At 38.9% G+C, this 20,217-nt stretch overlaps 1 protein-coding gene across 3 annotated transcripts in view; it reads left to right on the top strand.

Moving 5' to 3' along the window:
- The window catches only part of LOC146785927 (uncharacterized), a 671,075-nt gene that overhangs the window by 38,766 nt on the left and 612,092 nt on the right, over positions 1–20,217 (top strand). For all 3 annotated transcript variants that reach the window (XM_085635325.1, XM_085635328.1, XM_085635327.1), the window contains exon 5: positions 16,183–16,284. In XM_085635325.1, the coding sequence (XP_085491451.1) occupies positions 16,183–16,284 (102 nt within the window). The remainder of the gene's footprint in view (positions 1–16,182; positions 16,285–20,217) is intronic.

Raw genomic sequence — 20,217 nt, 5'->3', positions numbered from 1 at the left:
CGAGTGGGGTTTTCAGGTTTAAGTCTGTAATGCAAATACATTCAGCATCACTAAGGCTGGTTGCCCCTGCTGGAGTGTAGGCAGTCACAGAGAATACACATGGTGGTGGTCTGAAAAAACAGCTTGGTTTCATAATGTGACAGTTTGTAAAAGAGATTTTCACTTGCCCAAAAAAAAGAGCAGTTTGTGTGCATTCAAATTGGCAAAGAAATTTCGTTTTGTGACTATTGTGAAAAGAAATGTAGTAATATATTTAAATACAATAAAGGATTTTTTTTTTAGTTTTTTTCAGGTATTACTGAAGAACAGTGAACAAAATTTAAGATGCCTACAAAATCTCGAGTTCAAAAAACGCTAAAAAAAAAACTATATTTGAAGACAACTGGAGGACCAAAGTTAGTAGAAGATGCTGATGTTGGGAAAAAGAAAAAATCTTCTGGTAAGCAAAAAAAACAATTTCTAAACAAAATATTCAAAACAAAGAAAAATGTACAAAATGTCTGTTCTCGGAAAAATGTAACAAAACATAGAGAACAGCAAAAAATTGAGAATTTAGTTAATGCAAATATACCTTCTGCAATTGAAAAGTTTAACATAAACAGAAAAACAGCATTTAAAGAGATACGTAGAAAAATGTTTCAGAGAAGAGTTATGTCCAATTTGATAAAGGATATAAAGAAATATAAGCAAAAGGCTAAATATTACAAGAGAAAAAAAGAAATTGAAGCCATTGCAGCAAAAGCATTAGAATTAAAAAGGAAACTATTCATATTAATTTTGAATAGGATGCGTACATTAGATAAAATGGTTAATGTACTGAAATCACAAAGCAAAAGCAAAAGAGTAGTGAACAGAACAAACTTTTGTAAAGTGTTTTTAGGAAAGTGGATGCATAGTTCAAGTAGTGAACCTTTTTTTAATGAAGAGAGCTATTTTCAAAGTAATAGTTTGCTGCATGCAGTTGACACCAGAGGTCGTTCATACGAAGTAAAAAATGGTTGCATAATGGAGAAGGAGATAATGGTTCCAAGAGATGAGGTACAAGTGATGGCAGATGAGGCAATGGGGAGACGTCCTAAAGCCCCAGTGTACACTTGGAATTGTAGTAGTATTTGCACTGTGCGTCAGGAATCTATTGACAGATTTCGAGAGTTTCTAAGAGAATATAGTAAAAAAAGTGTAAAACAAAAGATTAAGGTGCTTCAAAGTCTGGATCCATGCAGAGTGAGAGAGAATACTGGTTTGCAGGGTCATTCTCTTGCTTGTCTATCTAGAAAAGTGTGCAATAGTGTTTTCCATCATTTTAGGATGCTGGCTGTTCATCATACTGAAATGAGAAAGTTTGTGAGACGGTTGTATTTTGCCAAAAGTCCAGCAATAAAGTTAAATGAATTGAATAGGGCTCTGTTCCGAGGAACGGTATCAGATGTAGAGAAGGTTGTTGATGAAATTCAGTTTTGTTACTTTGGTCCTGAACAAAACAGTGCAGAGAAGGACACAGTAAATGAGGCAGAAGTGGAAGAGAATGTAGAACCTTGTGTAAGTAAGACATTTAATGATCACATAACAAAATTTGCAATAATCTCTAATGAAAGACCAAATGTTACTTGTATTTGTTGCCGCAGAACTCATTATAGAAAACAAACTAGGAATGTTGATCTCTACAGAAAGAGTGAAAATGAAGATAATTATAAGTGGATGGATTTTGCCACATATATATTTCTTGAAAATTGTTTTGAATTGGGTGAAGATCAGCGTATTTGTAAATACTGCTACAACAAGTTAGAGGAAAATAGAATGCCGACCAGAGCTGTACATAATAATTTAGAATTGGATGCTATTCCTGCTGAACTTTCTGAATTAAATACATATGAGTCTATACTCATTCAATGTGTTCATCCGTTCCAGACCATAGTACGTATGGAGCCCAAAACTGGTAAATTACCTCCTTCAGATTTACTGAGAGGTTTAAAAGGTAGAGTGGTGTATTTGCCCTTGGATTTGAAAAAAAATATGGAAACTATTGATGCGGATACTTTGGAAACTGAACCATTAATTATTCTGGTTAATGGTGTACCTACAAAGAATAAGAAGATTTGGCAGGAGCTGGTAGATGTGCGGAAAGTACAAAGAGCAAATTTGTATTTGAAAAAAAATAACAAATGGTATGAATCAATTTATATAGAAGAAGAAGAAGAAGAAGAAGATTTACAAGGAGACACAGAAACACCAACTGGACAAATTGAAAAAGTGGACAAGTCAAAGGAAGAAGAAATTTATGAACATTTTAGCATACATCCTCTCCATTCGAAAGAAGTTATGGGAGACAATATTGATCTCTTTCAGATGAAGAAAGCAAAAGGAAATCCCGTGAGTGTATGGGAGGAGAGCTTGGAAGCTCGATGTTTTCCCCAGCTGTTTCCTAAAGGAAAAGGAGGACGATACGATGAACGTCCAGAACAGATTCCAGCTTCAGAGTATCGAACTACAAGACTATATGCTGAAGATCCCAGATTTCGACAAAGTATTCCTTATTTGTTCCATCTTTTATTTGAAAGCGACTTGTCTGCACTGTCTTATGCAGTAAATCACATTTTAAAAAGTGGAGTACATTTACAAAATGTGTCTGCTAAGGATTTTATGGAGAAAGTGCAGCACCGAGATGATCATTTGGAAACACAACTGATCAATCTGATGGCTTGTCAGCGTGGGACAAATGAATATTGGTACCGACGCCATGGTGAACTAAAATGCATGTTACGCAATTTAGGAACACCAACATGGTTCCTTACCCTAAGCTGTGCCGAGTACGCTTGGGATGATTTACTGGATTTTCTACGAGAGGCCAATTCAAACATTAAAAACATCGAATACAAGACAGCAGGAGAACTGTGCTCATTGGATCCGGTTAATGTTTGCAGATATTTCAATCATAGATTTGAGGCTATGATATCCTTCATCTGCAATAAAAAAAATCCACCCCTTGGAGAAGTAGTGGATTTCTTTTGGAGAAAAGAGTACCAGGCAAGAGGTGCTCCTCATATTCATATGCTGCTGTGGATCAAGGATGCCCCAAAGTTTGGAACAGATACTGATGAAGCAGTGTTATCTTACATTGAAGAATATGCAACATGTGCTATACCTAAAAGCACAGAAGAGAACAAGTTAAAGGAGCAAGTTCTACGTTTCCAAAGTCATCGGTGTGGAAAATACTGTCGACGGAAATACAAGAGCAAAGAAAAATACTACACTAAATGTCGATTTGGATTTCCTAGACCTGTTCTTACAAATGGAAGAGTCAACAGTTTTATGTCAGCTGTGAGACATACTATCACAAGAAAATCACCTAAGAATACCTACAACCTTAAAAGAAAAGAAGAATCAAAAAATATAAATGACTACAACCCAGTCATTTTATCCATGTGGAACGCTAACATGGATATACAGTATGTTGCTGACAATTCCATTGCTGTTGCTCGATATGTAACGTCTTACATTACGAAATCAGAAAAAACAGAATTGAAGGAAATGTGGGAAGAGATTTCTCACGAGAAGACTGTCAGTAAGAAGCTGTACAGTTTCAGTTTGAAGATGTTATCGCATCGAGAAATTGGATCCTACGAATGTTCAGATAGGTTATCTTCTGCAAGTCTCTACTCGAAGTCAAGAAGAATAATTTGGGCAAGTTTAGGCCTTGCAGCAATGAGAAATCGGGTACTGAAATCTGTTGGAGAAATTGAATATTTGGCTGAGAATGACCCAGAAAGTACAGACATATTGAAAACAAACATGTTGGACACATATTATCCCAAGAGAAGTCATCATCTGGAGAACATGTGTCTCTATGAAGTGTTACAGAACTACATTTATTCACGGAAAGCTGCAGAAGACATCAACAGTGGAAAATATAAAGTTGTTGGTGAAGAAGGATGTTTGGTGAAGCAAACCAAAGGAAGTTTGATAAATCACCGGAAGCTGAGTTGCGACACTACCGACAAGAAAGAATTTTACTACTTGGCTCTTTTACAGTTGTTTAAACCATGGCGTACAGAGGATGAACTACTGGGAGAATTCCAGAGCTATGAAGATTCTTTTAATGCTTGCAAAGACAGCATACAATGCAGTACATTCTCAACTTATCTGCAAATGTTAAATGAAGAAATTGAACAGGAAACTACAATTGCAGCAGAAATAGCTAGAGACAGTTCTCAGGACAGCCAAAGTTCAGGAACACACAGTCAAGATCCCCTAGGACAACCAATCGTTGAAAATGAAGCATCAATAGCCATGAATGAAGTGGAAACGGCTATGAATCAAGCTCAAGAAGAATTTATAGACTTAGAAAATTTGGAAAGACAACTGAATCAAGAGCAGCAACAAATTTATGAAGAGATCAAAAACAAAATTGATCACGGATTTTTACATATCAAAAAAGAGTGCTCATGCACATCATTTCATCCAATCAGGATGTATGTAAGCGGACAAGCTGGCACTGGAAAAAGTTTCCTAATTAAAGTCATCAGAAGCTACCTAAAGCAAAAAACGGATTCTACTTTGTCTTGTGTGGTTACTGCTCCAACTGGGTTAGCAGCATATAACATAAAAGGAATCACCTTACATCGTTTGCTAATGTTACCAGTGGAGCATGAGAACAAAATACAATTCAACAAGCTGACTGGAGAAGCATCCTTGGAAGTTTCACGAGTATTGAAGAAGATGCAAGTTCTCATTATTGATGAGGTGAGCATGGTATCAAACTTAATGCTTGCCTTTGTGCATTTAAGAATGCAGCAAATTTTGAAGACAGACTATGACGTGTTATTTGGTGGAAAACACGTCATAGTTTTTGGGGATCTTTTGCAACTTACTCCAGTTAAAGGACAACCAGTGTTTAATACTGTGACACATGAAGACACGAAGAAGTCATTGGGAAGCATTGGAAATACAAATATTTGGTCCTTCTTTGAGTACAAGGAACTTACAACTAATATGAGGCAAGCAAACGATGAAGAATATGGAAGTATTCTGAAAGATATCAGGATTGGACTACTCACAGAAGTTGGGAAAAAAGCATTACAGAGTCGGCTGCTACATAATTTATTTCCAAAGGAAGAAATAGTTGCAGAGAAAATATACAAGAATATTGCAGAAAACAAAAGTGTCATCTGCTTAATGCCAACTCTACGTGAATGCTCAATATTTAATGAGGAGCTTTTGAAATTGGAAAAGGAAGACATCAGGAAATTGGAAGCAGTGGACAAAATTGAGGATGGAAGAATTACTGTCACAGTAACAGGCAAACTGAAAAATAAATTGGACTCACTAGAGAAGAACATCTCCAAAACAGCAGGATTAGAAAAAAATCTATATGTTTGCATGAACTGTAGAGTGTTTTTAAGGAGAAATTTGGATGTTGAGAAAGGCTTAGTGAATGGAGCGATGGGAAGAGTTGTGGGTTTTATTAATTATCAGAAAAAAGATGGAATTGAATGTTTAAAAATAAAATTTGATCAGATAGAGGAAGTTAAAGACATTTGTCGTTGTTCAGTTCGTTTCATGCTTGTGAAAGACTTATATGTACGTAGGAAGCAGTTTCCGTTTTCACTAGCATATGCTGTAACTATCCACAAGTCTCAAGGATTGACTGTAGATTGTGCATTTGTGAACATTGGTTCAACTGTGTTCAAAGAAGGTATGGCATATGTAGCTTTGTCACGAGTCAAAACATTATCAGGTTTATTCATGATAGACTTTGATGACTCAAAAGTTAGTGCTGATGCAAACTGTGTAAAGGAGTATAATAGATTAAGAAGAAGCTATGCTCCTCATTTAGGTCAGTATCCTGTGTTGGAGAAACGTGTAGTTTCTCGTAAAAGGAGAAATGAGAATATCTGTAATGAAGATATAGAGAAGAGGAAAAAAAAGAGGAGTGATGTAATTGCAAACAAAAAGAAAAAGGACAATGAAGAACAGGTTGTAGGATGTCATTTTGAAAATAGCTCTGGTGTCAACTGCTACGCTAATGTAGTGCTGAATGTTGCATTTTATCTGGAAAGTTTGCAAGAGCAGATAATAGTAAATCAGGGAAAAAGATTCTGTTCAGAGCTCAGTCTCCTTTTTCAAAAGCTGAGTAAAGATAAAACTCAAATAGAAAGTGCTACTGATATTAGAAAACTTTTAGATGTATGTTCAGGACGAACACAGTTTTCTCAAAATGAACAGCAAGATGCACACGAATTTTTGATGTATTTTCTTCAGGTAGTGGAAGAAGAAGGAGTTCCCATTTACATTTTTTTTGGTCTCTCTTATAAATGGGAACATAGTTGTGATAATTGTTATAATATATGTGGCTCTATTGTTGATAATGAAAGGTTTATTTATTTGACATTGCCAGAGAGTAAAACAGTCACTTTTGCAAAATTAGTTAAAGATGCTAATCATAGCATGAAATGTGGTGAGTGTAATTCTGACATGTTATCAACATTAATTTTAAGGGAATACGGACAGTATGTAATTTTAATGATGCAACGATGTAGAGCTGATGGATCAAAATTGGATACTTTAATAAAGAAGTTTACAGGACAGCAATTATCAATTTCAGGAAAAACTTTTGTAACTGTTGCAATAATTTTCCATGATGGACCTACTGTTACTTCTGGACATTACACAGTTTATCTAAAATGTGAAAAAGGCTGGACACTGTGTAATGATTCCCAATTGATTTTCAAACAACGTTTGCCTTTTGATTTAGCAAATTCCTATCTAATCTTCCTGAAACCTAAATTTTAGAGAGATTTGGCAAGATCTGGACAAAATAATTTTACCATTTTACTGGATTACCATTGCAATTTTGTAGAAAAAAGATTTTTAAAATTATCATTTGGCCTAAAGGAAAGATAACCAATTGTAATGTGGACTTTTTTAATTTTTAATGCAATTTTGAAAAACCAATAATTTAGAGATAATCGGTAACTTCTGCACATTTTAAATTTTGGAATGCTATTGGACTGCCATTGGAAATTTTTTCAAAAATGATTTAAAAAATTACTATTTGGCCATGTGGAAAAGTAAGCAATTCTATTGTGGACTAAATAAATTATTCAAAAAGTTTTCGTGAACCAAAATGTTACAGAGAATTGGTGAGATCTGGACAGATTAAACTTTAGAATTTTAATGGTTTTCCCTTGGAAATTTATTCCAGGAAAAAAAAAAAATACTATTTGGCCTAAAGGAAATAAAATCAGATGTATTTTGGAGTTATTTGAGATATAATATTGTGATTATACTTCTGAAACAAACATATCAGACGGTATTTTAAAGAAAAAAGTATTGTTTTTAGATGATATTTTTTTAGAATAATATGCATTTCTGTAATGATAAGTTTAAGTGAGAAGAGATTCTGGGCTTTTTTAATACAATCTTTGAGATTGTTATTTTTTTTTGCCCGCTGTAAAATGATGAATGCAATTGCTTTCACAATTTATAGTGAAATGCAATATATTCTGAAAACAGCAAAAATAAGGCAAAAATATTTTTTGGTAAAAAATGTAAATATGTGTACTGTATTATAAAATGGTTTAAAAATATTAATACTTTTTTCTTTTTTTTCAGATCGATATAGAAAATTTTCGGAAACTACAACCATTTTAAAAACTATTTTTTAAAAAAACAAATGAATAAATATTTTTTTGAGTGAGTATGGTAAGTCAATAATAATAATTGTAGTCTCTCAAGGACCTTCTAATGTGATAAATGATTTTTAGTGTTTTTTTTAAAAAATAAAAAAAAAGGTACGCTTACCGTACGCGTACGGTAAAAAAAAATAAAAAAAAGTTTTTAAAAACATATGTAAAAAAAAGATGAAAGATAAGGTTGGCTCTTAAAAGAACCGTTGTGTTCATGCAGGGACAGAGGAAAGAAAGATTGGGAATATTAGACGGTACGACAAGTGTGCTGATCTATTTTACTGTTCACCAGGGAAACACTGGTCTCCCTATAAGTAATTAGATCGTGACAAGTGGCGCACCGTACTTCAACCCTCGCAAACCGAGGGTTAATTTCCAGAGGGCCAGCAAAAGGAGATTCTCCCCCCACAGATGAAGGGCTCACCTGACCTGCAGAAGAAGGAGTCTGCCCTGCAGATGATGGTCCAGGCTGAGCTGCTGTGGATGTACTGGCTCGTCTTTCTGAAGAGTTACTTCCAAAAAGATGACCATGTGTCCTTCTGTGTACATCCTGGAGGTGTCTCTTCATGGTGTGATTCCCAAAGGAATACTTCCTGTTAGGATTACCTCTAGAAAGTACACGCTTACACAGCTTGCAAGTAACTAAGGGTGCATTCACCTTTTGCTGGCCTTCTGGAAAAGTAAAATAATCCCAAACATAAGAAGGCTTTACTTTCCTCGCTCTCTGCCTCAAGACAGTGCTGCTGGTGCTAGCCTCACTCTCAGAAGAGCTCTGCTGTTCTGCCATCGTATCCCAAAGACAAACCAGCTCCTTCTCCCAAGGGATCACAAGCAGAAATGAGGGGAATGGGTGTGGTGTAGGAGAGTTCTAGAACTGAAAGTAGTTTCAACCAATCAAAAGTTGTGTTTCATGATCACATGACCAACCGTACGCTTACGGTACGCTTACGGTACGCTTACGGCAAAAAGTACGCGTGCGCGTAAAAAATACACGCGCTTGCGCGCATGCGCATAACAGTCACTCCCCGTCACTTCCGCGTAACGTGCGCGTGTTGCGTAAGCGCGCACGCGTCCCACGCGCAGTACGCGCGGCTACGCAAAGTACGTAACTATACGCAAGCAGCGTAGATAGATTACGGACGTTGCGTAAACCGTACGCTTACCGTGAGCTTACGGTACGCGTACTATAAAAAAAAAAAAAAAAAAAAAAAAAATCTGGAACTAAATTTTACATGTTTATTTTAAAAAATATATATAAAAAAAATATTTAAGGATTTTAAAAATTTAAGCATAGTCTTTATAAAAGATAAGAAAATTAAATTAAAAATATGTTTGAAAAAAATGAAGAATAAAAAAAAAAAATAGCATTTAAAAAACCTTGCAAATTCACTGAAAAAACCATGGGTTTCACACACGTTATAGTTAGGAATTAGTATTTAAAAAACCTTGCAAATTCACTGAAAAAACCATGGGTTTCACACACGTTATAGTTAGGAATTAGCATTTAAAAAACCTTAGAAATTCACTGAAAAAACCATAGGTTTCACACACGTTATAGTTAGGAATTAGCATTTAAAAAACCTTAGAAATTCAGTGAAAAAACCATAGGTTTCACACATGTTATAGTTAGCTGGACATTTTACTCGTAAAAAACCAATGAAATTGCCCCGTTATAGTTAGTTCAGCTAACTATAACTCGCGCGCCCGCAATGCACTGCTGATGACGTCACATATTACATCACTCATGACATGGTCAGTGACATCACTCATGACATCACTGATGACATCTCAAATGACATCACTGATGACATCACTGATGACATCATCCTTGTGATAGAGTGGCAGACCTCCTCTCACCTTAATATAAGCTTTGATACACACATTCAAAAATAGAGACTAAAAATTTCAAAACAATGGACATACCAATACCAGTTACAACAACCTCTTCAGTAATTCTAAGATCCACATACACATCCACTCATTCACCAACAGTCCTATACAGTCACTCATACATGTACTCACTCATCATATGTACTCATACATCTATACATCCTGTTACACAATGCCACTCATCCATAGAGTTACTCACACACATAGTCACTCATGCTAATAAAGAATAAAACATACATTTACTTGCATATACAGTAATACACACACCACCATACTTACTTCTACGGAAACTTACACATACTTAGTCTTTTAAACAATCACTTATAGAAACACATACTTATTCATACAGGAACTCTTTCAATCTCTCCCTCTCACATATACTCACATATATACACCAATAGTCACATATACTAGTTTAAAACATATGTAGTTACTCCTGAAGACACTATTGAGACAGTCATTCACTCACTAACACACCCATACACACACTCATCCACCCATACAGTCCTGCACACATGCTGTCTTCAACACATACAAACAGTGAGTCACTCATTCATGCATCTATGCACTACGTAATACCCCCCACCGTACCATACAGACACTCAGACTGATACTCAAAAAAACAACTAATAACCTATATAGACACCCATGTAGCTACTCACCAACCCATGCAGCCACTTATACACAAAGTGAGAGATACACTTAATCAGTCAGTTACACAATCAATTTTTCAAAAACAAATCATCCATTTAGACACTTATATACCCATTTATTCTTCCATCGACCTTGAGATATACATATATAAAACATATTTAATTTTCAGAAAAACACACATTCACTGGATGATGTCATCAGTGATGTCATCAGTGATGTCATTTGAGATGTCATCAGTGATGTCATGAGTGATGTCACTGACCATGTCATGAGTGATGTAATATGTGACGTCATCAGCAGTGCATTGCGGGCGCGCGAGTTATAGTTAGCTGAACTAACTATAACGGGGCAATTTCATTGGTTTTTTACGAGTAAAATGTCCAGCTAACTATAACATGTGTGAAACCTATGGTTTTTTCACTGAATTTCTAAGGTTTTTTAAATGCTAATTCCTAACTATAACGTGTGTGAAACCTATGGTTTTTTCAGTGAATATATATATATATATATGTATATTTTGCTCTGACATTTCAGAATTGTGACTTTACAATAGATGCGCACTCTTGAAGTGGTGCGTGTTGCAGGATCGCAGGGGCATGATACGGCTGGATGGTGATTCGGACAACTCATATTCCCTGCATGCAACAACATCTACACGCATTCAGGCATGGAGTAATGGGACGCTGCAGGCCCGGCCGACTGGGGCAGTACTTACAAAGGTTACCTGCAGCTAATGAACTCGGATCACCGAGTCTGAAACACCCTCCCATTTTCCTTAAATCAGCGGGGTGTCTCCACCAATAAGATCGAAGACGCTCTATGTTTAAATGTGGATGTGTGATACACAGAGATGGTTGAGGCATTTGATGAAGGAACTTATTCCGAAACGCGTCATGCTAACCACTGTGTGGAAACAAAGGGAGAGTACCTGTGATTCCGCGTGGGCTCTGGTCTTTTCTGAGGAGGAAGGAGTTCCAGTTTCATGTGTTGTGCGTGCCACGAGCACATACAGAGCCTTCATCCGCACGAAGGTCGGCGTCAGCAGTGGCACAGCTTGTTTTTTCTCAAAGTTCTTGAAGTAACGCCGACCAGCCGCACCGCCCAGCGGGACTGCTCTGACATTTCAGAATTGTGACTTCACAATAGATGCGCACTCCTATTGAAGTGGTGCATGTTGCAGGATCGCAGGGGCATGATACGGCTGGATGGTGATTCGGACAACTCGTATTCCCAGCATGCAACAACATCTACACAAATTCAGGCATGGAGTAATGGGACGCTGCAAGCCCGGTCCCCTGGGGCAGTACTTACGAAGGTTACCTGCAGCTGATGAACTCGGATCACCGAGTCAGAAACACCCTCCCATTTTCCTTAAATCAGTGGAGTGTCTCCACCAATAAGATCGAAGACACTCTACGTTTAAATGTGGATGTGTGATGCACAGAGATAGTTGAGGCATTTGATGAAGGAACTTATTCTGAAATGCGTCATGCTAACCACTGTGTGGAAACAAAGGGAGTTTACCTGTGATTCTGCGTGGGCTCTGGTCTTTTCTGAGGAGGAAGGAGTTCCAGTTTCATGTGTTGTGTGGGCCACGAGCACATACAGAGCCCCCATCCGCATGAGGGTCGGCGTCATCAGTGCCACAGCTTGTTTTTTCTCAAAGTTCTTGGGGTAACGCCGACCCGCCGCACTGCCCAGTGGGGCTGCTCTGACATTTCAGAATTGTGATTTCACAATAGATGCTCACTCTTATTGAAGTGGTGCGTGTTGCAGGATCGCAGGGGCATGATGCGGCTGGATGGTCATTCGGATAACTCGTATTCCCAGCATGCAACAACATCTACACGCATTCAGGCATGGAGTAATGGGACGCTGCAGGCCCGGCCCACTGGGGCAGTACTTACAAAGGTTACCTGCAGCTGATGAACTCGGATCACCGAGTCTGAAACATCCTCTCATTTTCCTTAAATCAGCAGAGTGTCTCCACCAATAGGATCGAATACGCTCTACGTTTAAATGTGGATGTGTGATGCACAGAGATGGTTGGGGCATTTGATAAAGGAACTTATTCCGAAACGTGTCATGCTAACCACTGTGTGGAAATAAAGGTAGTTTACCTGTGATTCCGAAGGGCTCTGGTCTTGTCTGAGGAGAAAGGAGTTCCAGTTTCATGTGTTGTGGGGGCCATGAGCACATCCAGAGCCCCCATCCGCATGAGGGTCGGCATCATCAGCGCCACAGCTTGTTTTTTCTCAAAGTTCTTGGGGTAACGCCGACCCGCCGCACTGCCCAGCGGGACTGCTCTGACATTTCACAATTGTGACTTCACAATAGATGCTCACTCTTATTGAAGTGGTGCGTGTTGCAGGATCGCAGGGGCATGATACGGCTGGATGGTGATTCGGACAACTCGTATTCCCAGCATGCAACAACATCTACACGCATTCAGGCATGGAGTAATGGGACGCTGCAGGCCCTGCCCACTGGGGCAGTACTTACGAAGGTTACCTGCAGCTGATGAACTTGGATCACCGAGTCTGAAATACCCTCCCATTTTCCTTAAATCAGCAGAGTGTCTCCACCAATAAGATCGAATACGCTCTACGTTTAAATGTGGATGTGTGATGCACAGAGATGGTTGGGGCATTTAATAAAGGAACTTTTTCCGAAACGCCTCATGCTAACCACTGTGTGGAAATAAAGGGAGTTTACCTGTGATTCCGCGTGGGCTCTGGTCTTTTCTGAGGAGGAAGGAGTTCCAGTTTCATGTGTTGTGCGGGCTACAAGCACACACAGAGCCCCGATCCGCACGAGGGTCGGTGTCAGCAGTGGCACAGCTTCTTTTTTCTCAAAGTTCTTGGGGTAACACCGACCCGCCGCACCGCCCAGCGGGACTGCTCTGACATTTCAGAATTGTGACTTCACAGTAGATGTGCAATCTTATTGAAGTGGTGTGTGTTGCAGGATCGCAGGGGCATGATACGGCTGGATGGTGATTCGGCCAACTCGGATTCCCAGCATGCAACAATATCTACTCAAATTCAGGCATGGAGTAATGGGACGCTGCAGGCCTGGCCCACTGGGGCAGTACTTATGAAGTTTACCTGCAGCTGATGTACTCGAATCACCGAGTCTGAAACACTCTCCCATTTTCCTTAAATCAGCGGAGTGTCTCGACCAATAAGATCGAAGACGCTTTACGTTTAAATGTGGATGTGTGGTGCACAGAGATGGTTGAGGCATTTGATAAAGGAACTTATTCCGAAACGCGCCATGCTAACCCTTGTGTGGAAATAAAGGGAGTTTACCTGTGATTCCGCGTGGGCTCTGGTCTTTTCTGAGGAGGAAGGAGTATATATATATATTTTTTAACAAAGGACGCCACACTCTGAAATTTTGAAAAGTGTGATTTATTACAAAGCCAGTCTGTCACACGACGCGTTTCGGCCAGAACAACCTTTTTCGCGGTAGGGGGCACTACTGTTACATCTGTTTTTATATCGTTTCCTGTGAGTATACAGTGCCATGGAATTCTGGGAATGGTAGTTCAATTTTAAAATATACAGATTACCTCATGACAGAGTCGTATTTTGCAATTAATGAACACTTTTTTTTCTAGTTACCTATCAATGATTAAACAGTATATGTTTTGTGCAATATGCATTTACATAGATGTGGCAATGATGACATATAATTTTATCACATTGCAGACACTTTTTCGTAAATAGTGTATTGGTTACATTGATATGTAAAGTACATTTAAAGTCATAATAATCTATGCATCTCGGTTTTATATGGCAGATTGTTCATGGCGTGAAGGGTATAGTACCCTCTTTTATGAAATCCAGTTGTGAGTTTGTCTAAGTTCAACAAATGTTTAGTCACATTTTTTCCTTGGTTGGTTTTATAGCATTGATGGTATTTTGCATTTCGTAGCTAATTCCTGCAGTTTGAAATGATGTATTTATAGGTGAACATAAAATTCTTCATCAATGTTCATCCCCTTCGGATTTTCTGTGCGAAGTCTGATTATGTATTTATACTCTAGTTGCCTGAGTCTCCTTTTTCTGTCGCCCATTCTTTCATTGATTTCCACGTGTTTATACCAAAGAAATTCATTTTTCGCCAATCTCCATTTTGGCACATGAGTAGATGTGTGGCAGTTGCATAGGTTTGCTCTTTGTTTTTTACTACCTGGATGTGTTCCAAAATCCGTTTTTTAAGCATGCAGGTGGTACTGCCTATATACATAAGGCCGCAATTGCATTGGATGGCATAAACTACATATTGCGTTGTGCATGTTATTCTTTGGTTGATATGGATGATTCTTCCTTCAGGATCTCTTATGTCTTTTTTATTGGTTCCAATCTTGCACGCTTTGCAGTTGTTATACTTTATAAAGCCAGTTTGTTATTGTGTCTTTTGGTTTTGATTGGAACTGACTCTGTACTAATGTGTCTTTGAGTGAAGATGCCTTTCTATAGGTGATTTGTGGTCTTTTACCGATGATCTTAGCAATGTCATGGTCTTGTGATAATAGTGGCCAGTACTTTTGAATACTTTGTCTGATTTTATGTGCTTCTTAATATGAGCCTTGGGGCTGTTTGCTTGTCACATTGATTTTGATTTCTCTTTTTCTTCTCAGATTTTTTGCCCAGAATTTCTGTTTGTGTAGTCTTTTCAATTTTGTTCATGCTTTTATTGAGATCTCTTTCCTTGTACCCTCTCTTTTTGAGTCTACCCACACTTTTGATGATGTCTTTTTCTGTTTCTTCATCTTTGGAGCAATTACGTTGCATCCTGATGAATTCCCCGAATGGGATTCTTTTCAATAGCTGTTTGGGGTGGAAGCTATCTGCATGGAGGATGCTGTTTGTTGAGGTTTTCTTTCTGTAGAGGGTGGTCTGTATTTGTCTATTCTCACTGTAGACTGCAGTGTCCAGAAAGTCTACTTTGTGACGGCTAACAGAGCATGTAAAGGAGAGTCCAATGTTGTTGTCATTTAGAGATTTAAAATATTCCATGAACTTCTCCTTGTTTCCGTTCCAAATTAGGAACAGGTCGTCTATTTAGTGTGTCCTTAATATGATCTTCTCCAGGGCCTTGTTGTTGTTGTAGCCCCAGGCTATTTCCTTCTCCCACCACCCCATAGTAAGATTTGCATAATTTGGGGAGAAGGAAATGCCCATGCTGTTACCACTTTGACAGCCTTCCATCAAACCTTTACAATGTTTCTATTTTTCCGAAAAAAACGTTAGTTTTTTCAGACAAAAACTCCCAAAGTGGACCGCTGGTGGTAGCCGTCGACAAGCCAATGGGGACTGAAAACTTAAGGTCCTCCCATCTGTTAAAGAGGTGGGTGGACCGTGGGTTTGGCCGAACGAATACCCCGTCACATTTGCAGCAGAGTACCCTGTTTGCCAAACTCTAAGTTGGGCCCCAAATCTTTCCACATTTAGGCTTGATTGTTGTGCTTCTATTTATAGCTGTAAATATTTCTGTTCCTTGTAAAGCACTAAAAAACCCTAGATGTTCAAAAGTGCAATAAGAAACTCAAAGTAAATAATTGAATTTATGTTGCTTTGGCCATCCTGTATCTTCATTGTAATCAAAATTCACTGTACCTCTATTATTGAATGTTATAAATATTGGAGAATTAAAACCTTCATTTATCTGTTGGTTGTTCCCCTGTTATGTTTCTAACTGTGCTTGACAATGCCCATCTAGCCTTCTAGAGATTGCCAAATCACACATACTATGTACAGATATGTATCATATAAGGAAGAGCAATTGCATGTTTTTGGCCCGACTAATTAAGTAGCCAGGCATTGTTCATGACTCGACTTCTGTTTAAATCTACTTGCAAACTTTCTCATGAATTGCTGAGTTTATTTTTTTTAATACAAATATATAATAAATTAAATGTATTTTTTGTGTGCAATTAATGCAGGTCGTGGCTGGGACCATCTATAAATTCGAATATAAAATAAAAGAAACCGATTGCGATAAGAGTAAAGTCCCACAGTTACATCCTGATTGCAAGCCGCTTAAGGTAAGTTTTTTAATGTCAGCCATGTAATCTTGCCCTCTTTTTCGGAACTTTAGCACCAAGTATTTGTATTAACTATGCCCTGGTAAGATTAAAAAATGACACTATGGACTGTATTACATAATTGCCCAGAGGGCGCAACAGGTGTTTGCACCCGCTTTGCGTGCCGCCGGGGCACTTTGGTTTTACAGAAGGGGCCATAGACGCTTGTGTGTGCCCTTCTGTAATACTGATAACGCTGGTGCAAATAAAGCACCAGCGCTGTCTTCAGGGGGTGTTCCCTCATTAGCTCGGTGGTGTGACCCATGAAATTGAGGGAATCCCTTTGCCCCTGTGCCTGCGCCGTATTACAGACACGGGCGCAGAGGCAAAGTAGCTCTCAGGTGGATCACTGACTGTGCGCCATCTAAAAGGTGGCACACTGTCAGTGTGCCCCTGATGCAGCCCTCTGGAGGGGGGGAAGTGGGTCCCGTGGACCCTCCCAGACATTCCTTTGCAGGCGGGTGCAGTCATTAACTGCACCCGCCTGCAAGGGCATCTCTACTCCCCCTTAAAAATGCAGGCAGGTTGCTGCCTGCACAGTGAAAACACGGAGCGGCTTCAAAGCAGCTGCTCCATTTTACACAGAAATGCGCTGCCCCCAGTGCAGTGCGAGCTCATGGCTGCCCTGGGGACAGCGCATTCAATGTAATAGGGCAAAATTTCATTGTTTACGCCTGGCGCACCTGCTTTAAGGTATACCCGGCGCAAACAGGGAAGCTGCGCCCTATACATAATAGGGCCCCAGATATACTTATTTTTGCGCTTACCATCAAAATATCACAGATAGTTCCCGACTAAATTTGAAAGTCAGTGCAGATGTTTTCATATTTTTGTTTTTAGAAGAAGAAAGCAAATACTAGAATGTTTCAATTACGCCAGCAAAAAAAGTGGTGCTTTTTTTAATTGGGGGAATCTTGTTGAAACAAATGGTCTGTCTGTAGTCTTAAATCAAGGCACAGTTTCAATCAAAGATAGTGAAAAGCAAGTCAGATAGTAATATGGGCATACGTTTGTGGGTGTGCCTGGCCCTTAAGACATATCCCTTCAAGTAACCCCCTTATGGGTCCTCTCAAGATTATTGTTTGAGCGCCTCACTTCCGCTCTCCACTCAAATAAAAGATACCATATTTTGAAACAATGTTCTATTGTGGGAAATCAAAGTAAAACAACTTTTCTGTCTTAATCTTCATCCCACTTCCTGCCAGCATCTGTGGATTTAAAAGGACCTGAAAGTACACCTGTTGCATTAAAAGGGCACATATTTCACTTTACTGTATTACCAAGATATGCAAGTTGTTTAGATGTTCTAGGGTAAAATGGCATCATAAGGGTTTACAGAGAGAGAGACTGAGGAGGAATGCAAGTGCACAATTGAATCAAGGAAAGAAGCAATGAAATAGTTTCAGCAACAAAGGAAGTCGGAAAGAATATTATAATAAGTGGAAGAACGAGATGTGCATTAGTGAATACAATAACAAGTAGAAGAATTAGAGGTGCATAAGTGTGTACTAGAACAAGTAGAAGAATGAGATGTATAAAAAGAATATAACAAGCTGAAGAGTGAGTTGTACATAAGCCAATACTATAACAAGTAGAAGAATGAGAGGTAGATAAGTTAAAACAATAACAAGTAGAAGAATGATAGGTACATTAGTCAATACTATAACAAGTAGAAGAATGAGAAGTAAATAAGTGAAAAGGGAAACAGTCGGAACACCGTGCTCTGAACCACGCGTGTTCCGACTACACAAGCTCGATGACGCTTGCCTTAACCACGCATATGCCATAACCATGCATATGCGTGTTTAAGGCAGTGTGCAATCTAACTGTTGGAAGACGGAAGCGGGAAGACTCCGCTGTGAGGTAAATGGGGCTGGTTGGGTAGTTTTTAGGGCTGGGAGGGGGTTGAGGTCAGTTTTAGGGCAGTGGAAGGGGTTGGGATAGTTTAAGGGACAGCGCAGGGCTGCGGAGTGGTGTAACTTACAGGGCAGGGTTTTAGGCCTTAGGGCAATGGGATGGGAATGGGTAGTTGGGTTCATGTTTAGGGTGGGTCGGTGGGGGGGGTCGGGGTAGGTGTTAGGGCGGTGGAAGGGGTTGGGGTAGTTAAAGGGACCGTTTCAGGGGTTTCAGGGTAGTTTATGTAAAGCGGCAGGGTTTTAGGCTTTAGGGTAGTGGGAGGAGAATGGGTAGATGGGGTAGTTTTTAGGGCTGGGGGTCGGGGTAGGTTTTAGGGCAGTGAAATAGTTTGGGGTAGTTTAAGGGACAGTGCAGGGGCAGGGGGTGGTGTAGTGTATGTAAAGGGACAGGGTTTTAGGCCTTAGGGCAGTGGAAGGAGATTGGGTAGATGGGGTAGTACTTAGGGCTGGGGGGAATCGGAATAGGTTTTAGGGCAGTGGAAGGGGTTGGGGTAGTTTAAGGGACAGCATGGAGGCGGGGTAGTGGCGACCTTAGCCACCCATACCCCTACATCATTCATGCCTATACCACAAACGTTTGTGGTAAAGACATGCGTGGAAAAAGAATGCGCGATTAAGATACATTTGTGGTTTGAGCTGCGTGGTAGAGGCACGCGTAGTTTAACCATGCATGCTTCTAGCAAACAACCAAGTGAAAACAATAACAAGTAAAAGAATTAGAGGTACAAAAGTGTATACTATAACAAGTAGAAGAATGAGATATACATAAGGCAATACTATAACAAGTAGAAGAAAGAGCGGTAGATAAGTGAACATAATAATAAGTAGAAGAATGAGGTGCACATAGGGCAATACTATAACAAGTAGAGGAATGAGAGGTACTAAAGCGTATACTATAACAAGTAGAAGAATGGGATGTACATATGGCAATACTATAACAAGTAGAAGAATGAGATGTAGATAAGGCAATACTATAACAAGTAGAAGAATGAGCAGTAGATAAGTGAATACAATAATAAGTAAAAGAATAATAGGTACATAAAGCAAAACTATAACAAGTAGAAGAATGAGATGTACATAAGGCAATACTATAACAAGTAGAAGAATGAGATGTACATAAGGCAATACTATAACAATTAGAAGAATGAGCAGTAGATAAGTGAATACAATAATAAGTAGAAGAATAATAGGTACATAAGGCAATACTATAACAAGTAGAGGAATGAGAGGTAGATAAATGAATGCAATAACAAGTAGAAGGATGAGAGGTACAAAAGCGCATACTATATAACAAATAGAAGAATGAGATGTAGAAAAGTTAATGCAATGGCAAGTAGAAGAATGAGAAATTCATACGTGTATACTATAACATGTAAAAGAATGAGATTTACTTGTCAATACTATAACAAGTAGCAGGATGAGCGGTACATAGGTTTATACTATAACAAGTAGATGAATGAGAGGTACACAGGCGGATATTATAACAAGTAGAAGAATGAGAGTTACATAAATGATATATTTGTGTATTTGTTTATTTGGGAATTTTCCAGATAGGCATGTTTTCTCTGGTGAGCATTTTGTAGGGAATGATTTTGAAACTCAGGATAAGGACAGAAATGTTGAGTTTAGTGGCAATCCAGATAGATGCGATGAATGGTCTCCTATCCAAAATTACTCAGTTATTCCGCTTGCCAGGGACAGTTCACGGTTTGAAGACCTGAGTAAACCATTCAATTTTCAGGATCCTCATGAAGATCAGGAAACTGTTGTCATCCGCATTGGGATAAGGGTAGAGCTTTCCATCCAAGGGACCAACCTTTGTGTTATGCGGTTAGTACGACTATTAATAGATTCAATGAAAGGTGGCTAAATTCCAAACTGACCTGTATTGTGGTGCCAGTTTCTTGAAGTACTGAAAGCCTTCACTCCAGTTGGTTTTGGCTTTATGAATAGCGCTCTTTTTGTAACTTGATCCTTG

Source organism: Triturus cristatus, chromosome 11, assembly GCF_964204655.1.
Source record: "Triturus cristatus chromosome 11, aTriCri1.1, whole genome shotgun sequence".
NCBI classification, from domain to species: domain Eukaryota; kingdom Metazoa; phylum Chordata; class Amphibia; order Caudata; family Salamandridae; genus Triturus; species Triturus cristatus.
This window is presented reverse-complemented; position numbering and strand designations above follow the sequence as displayed.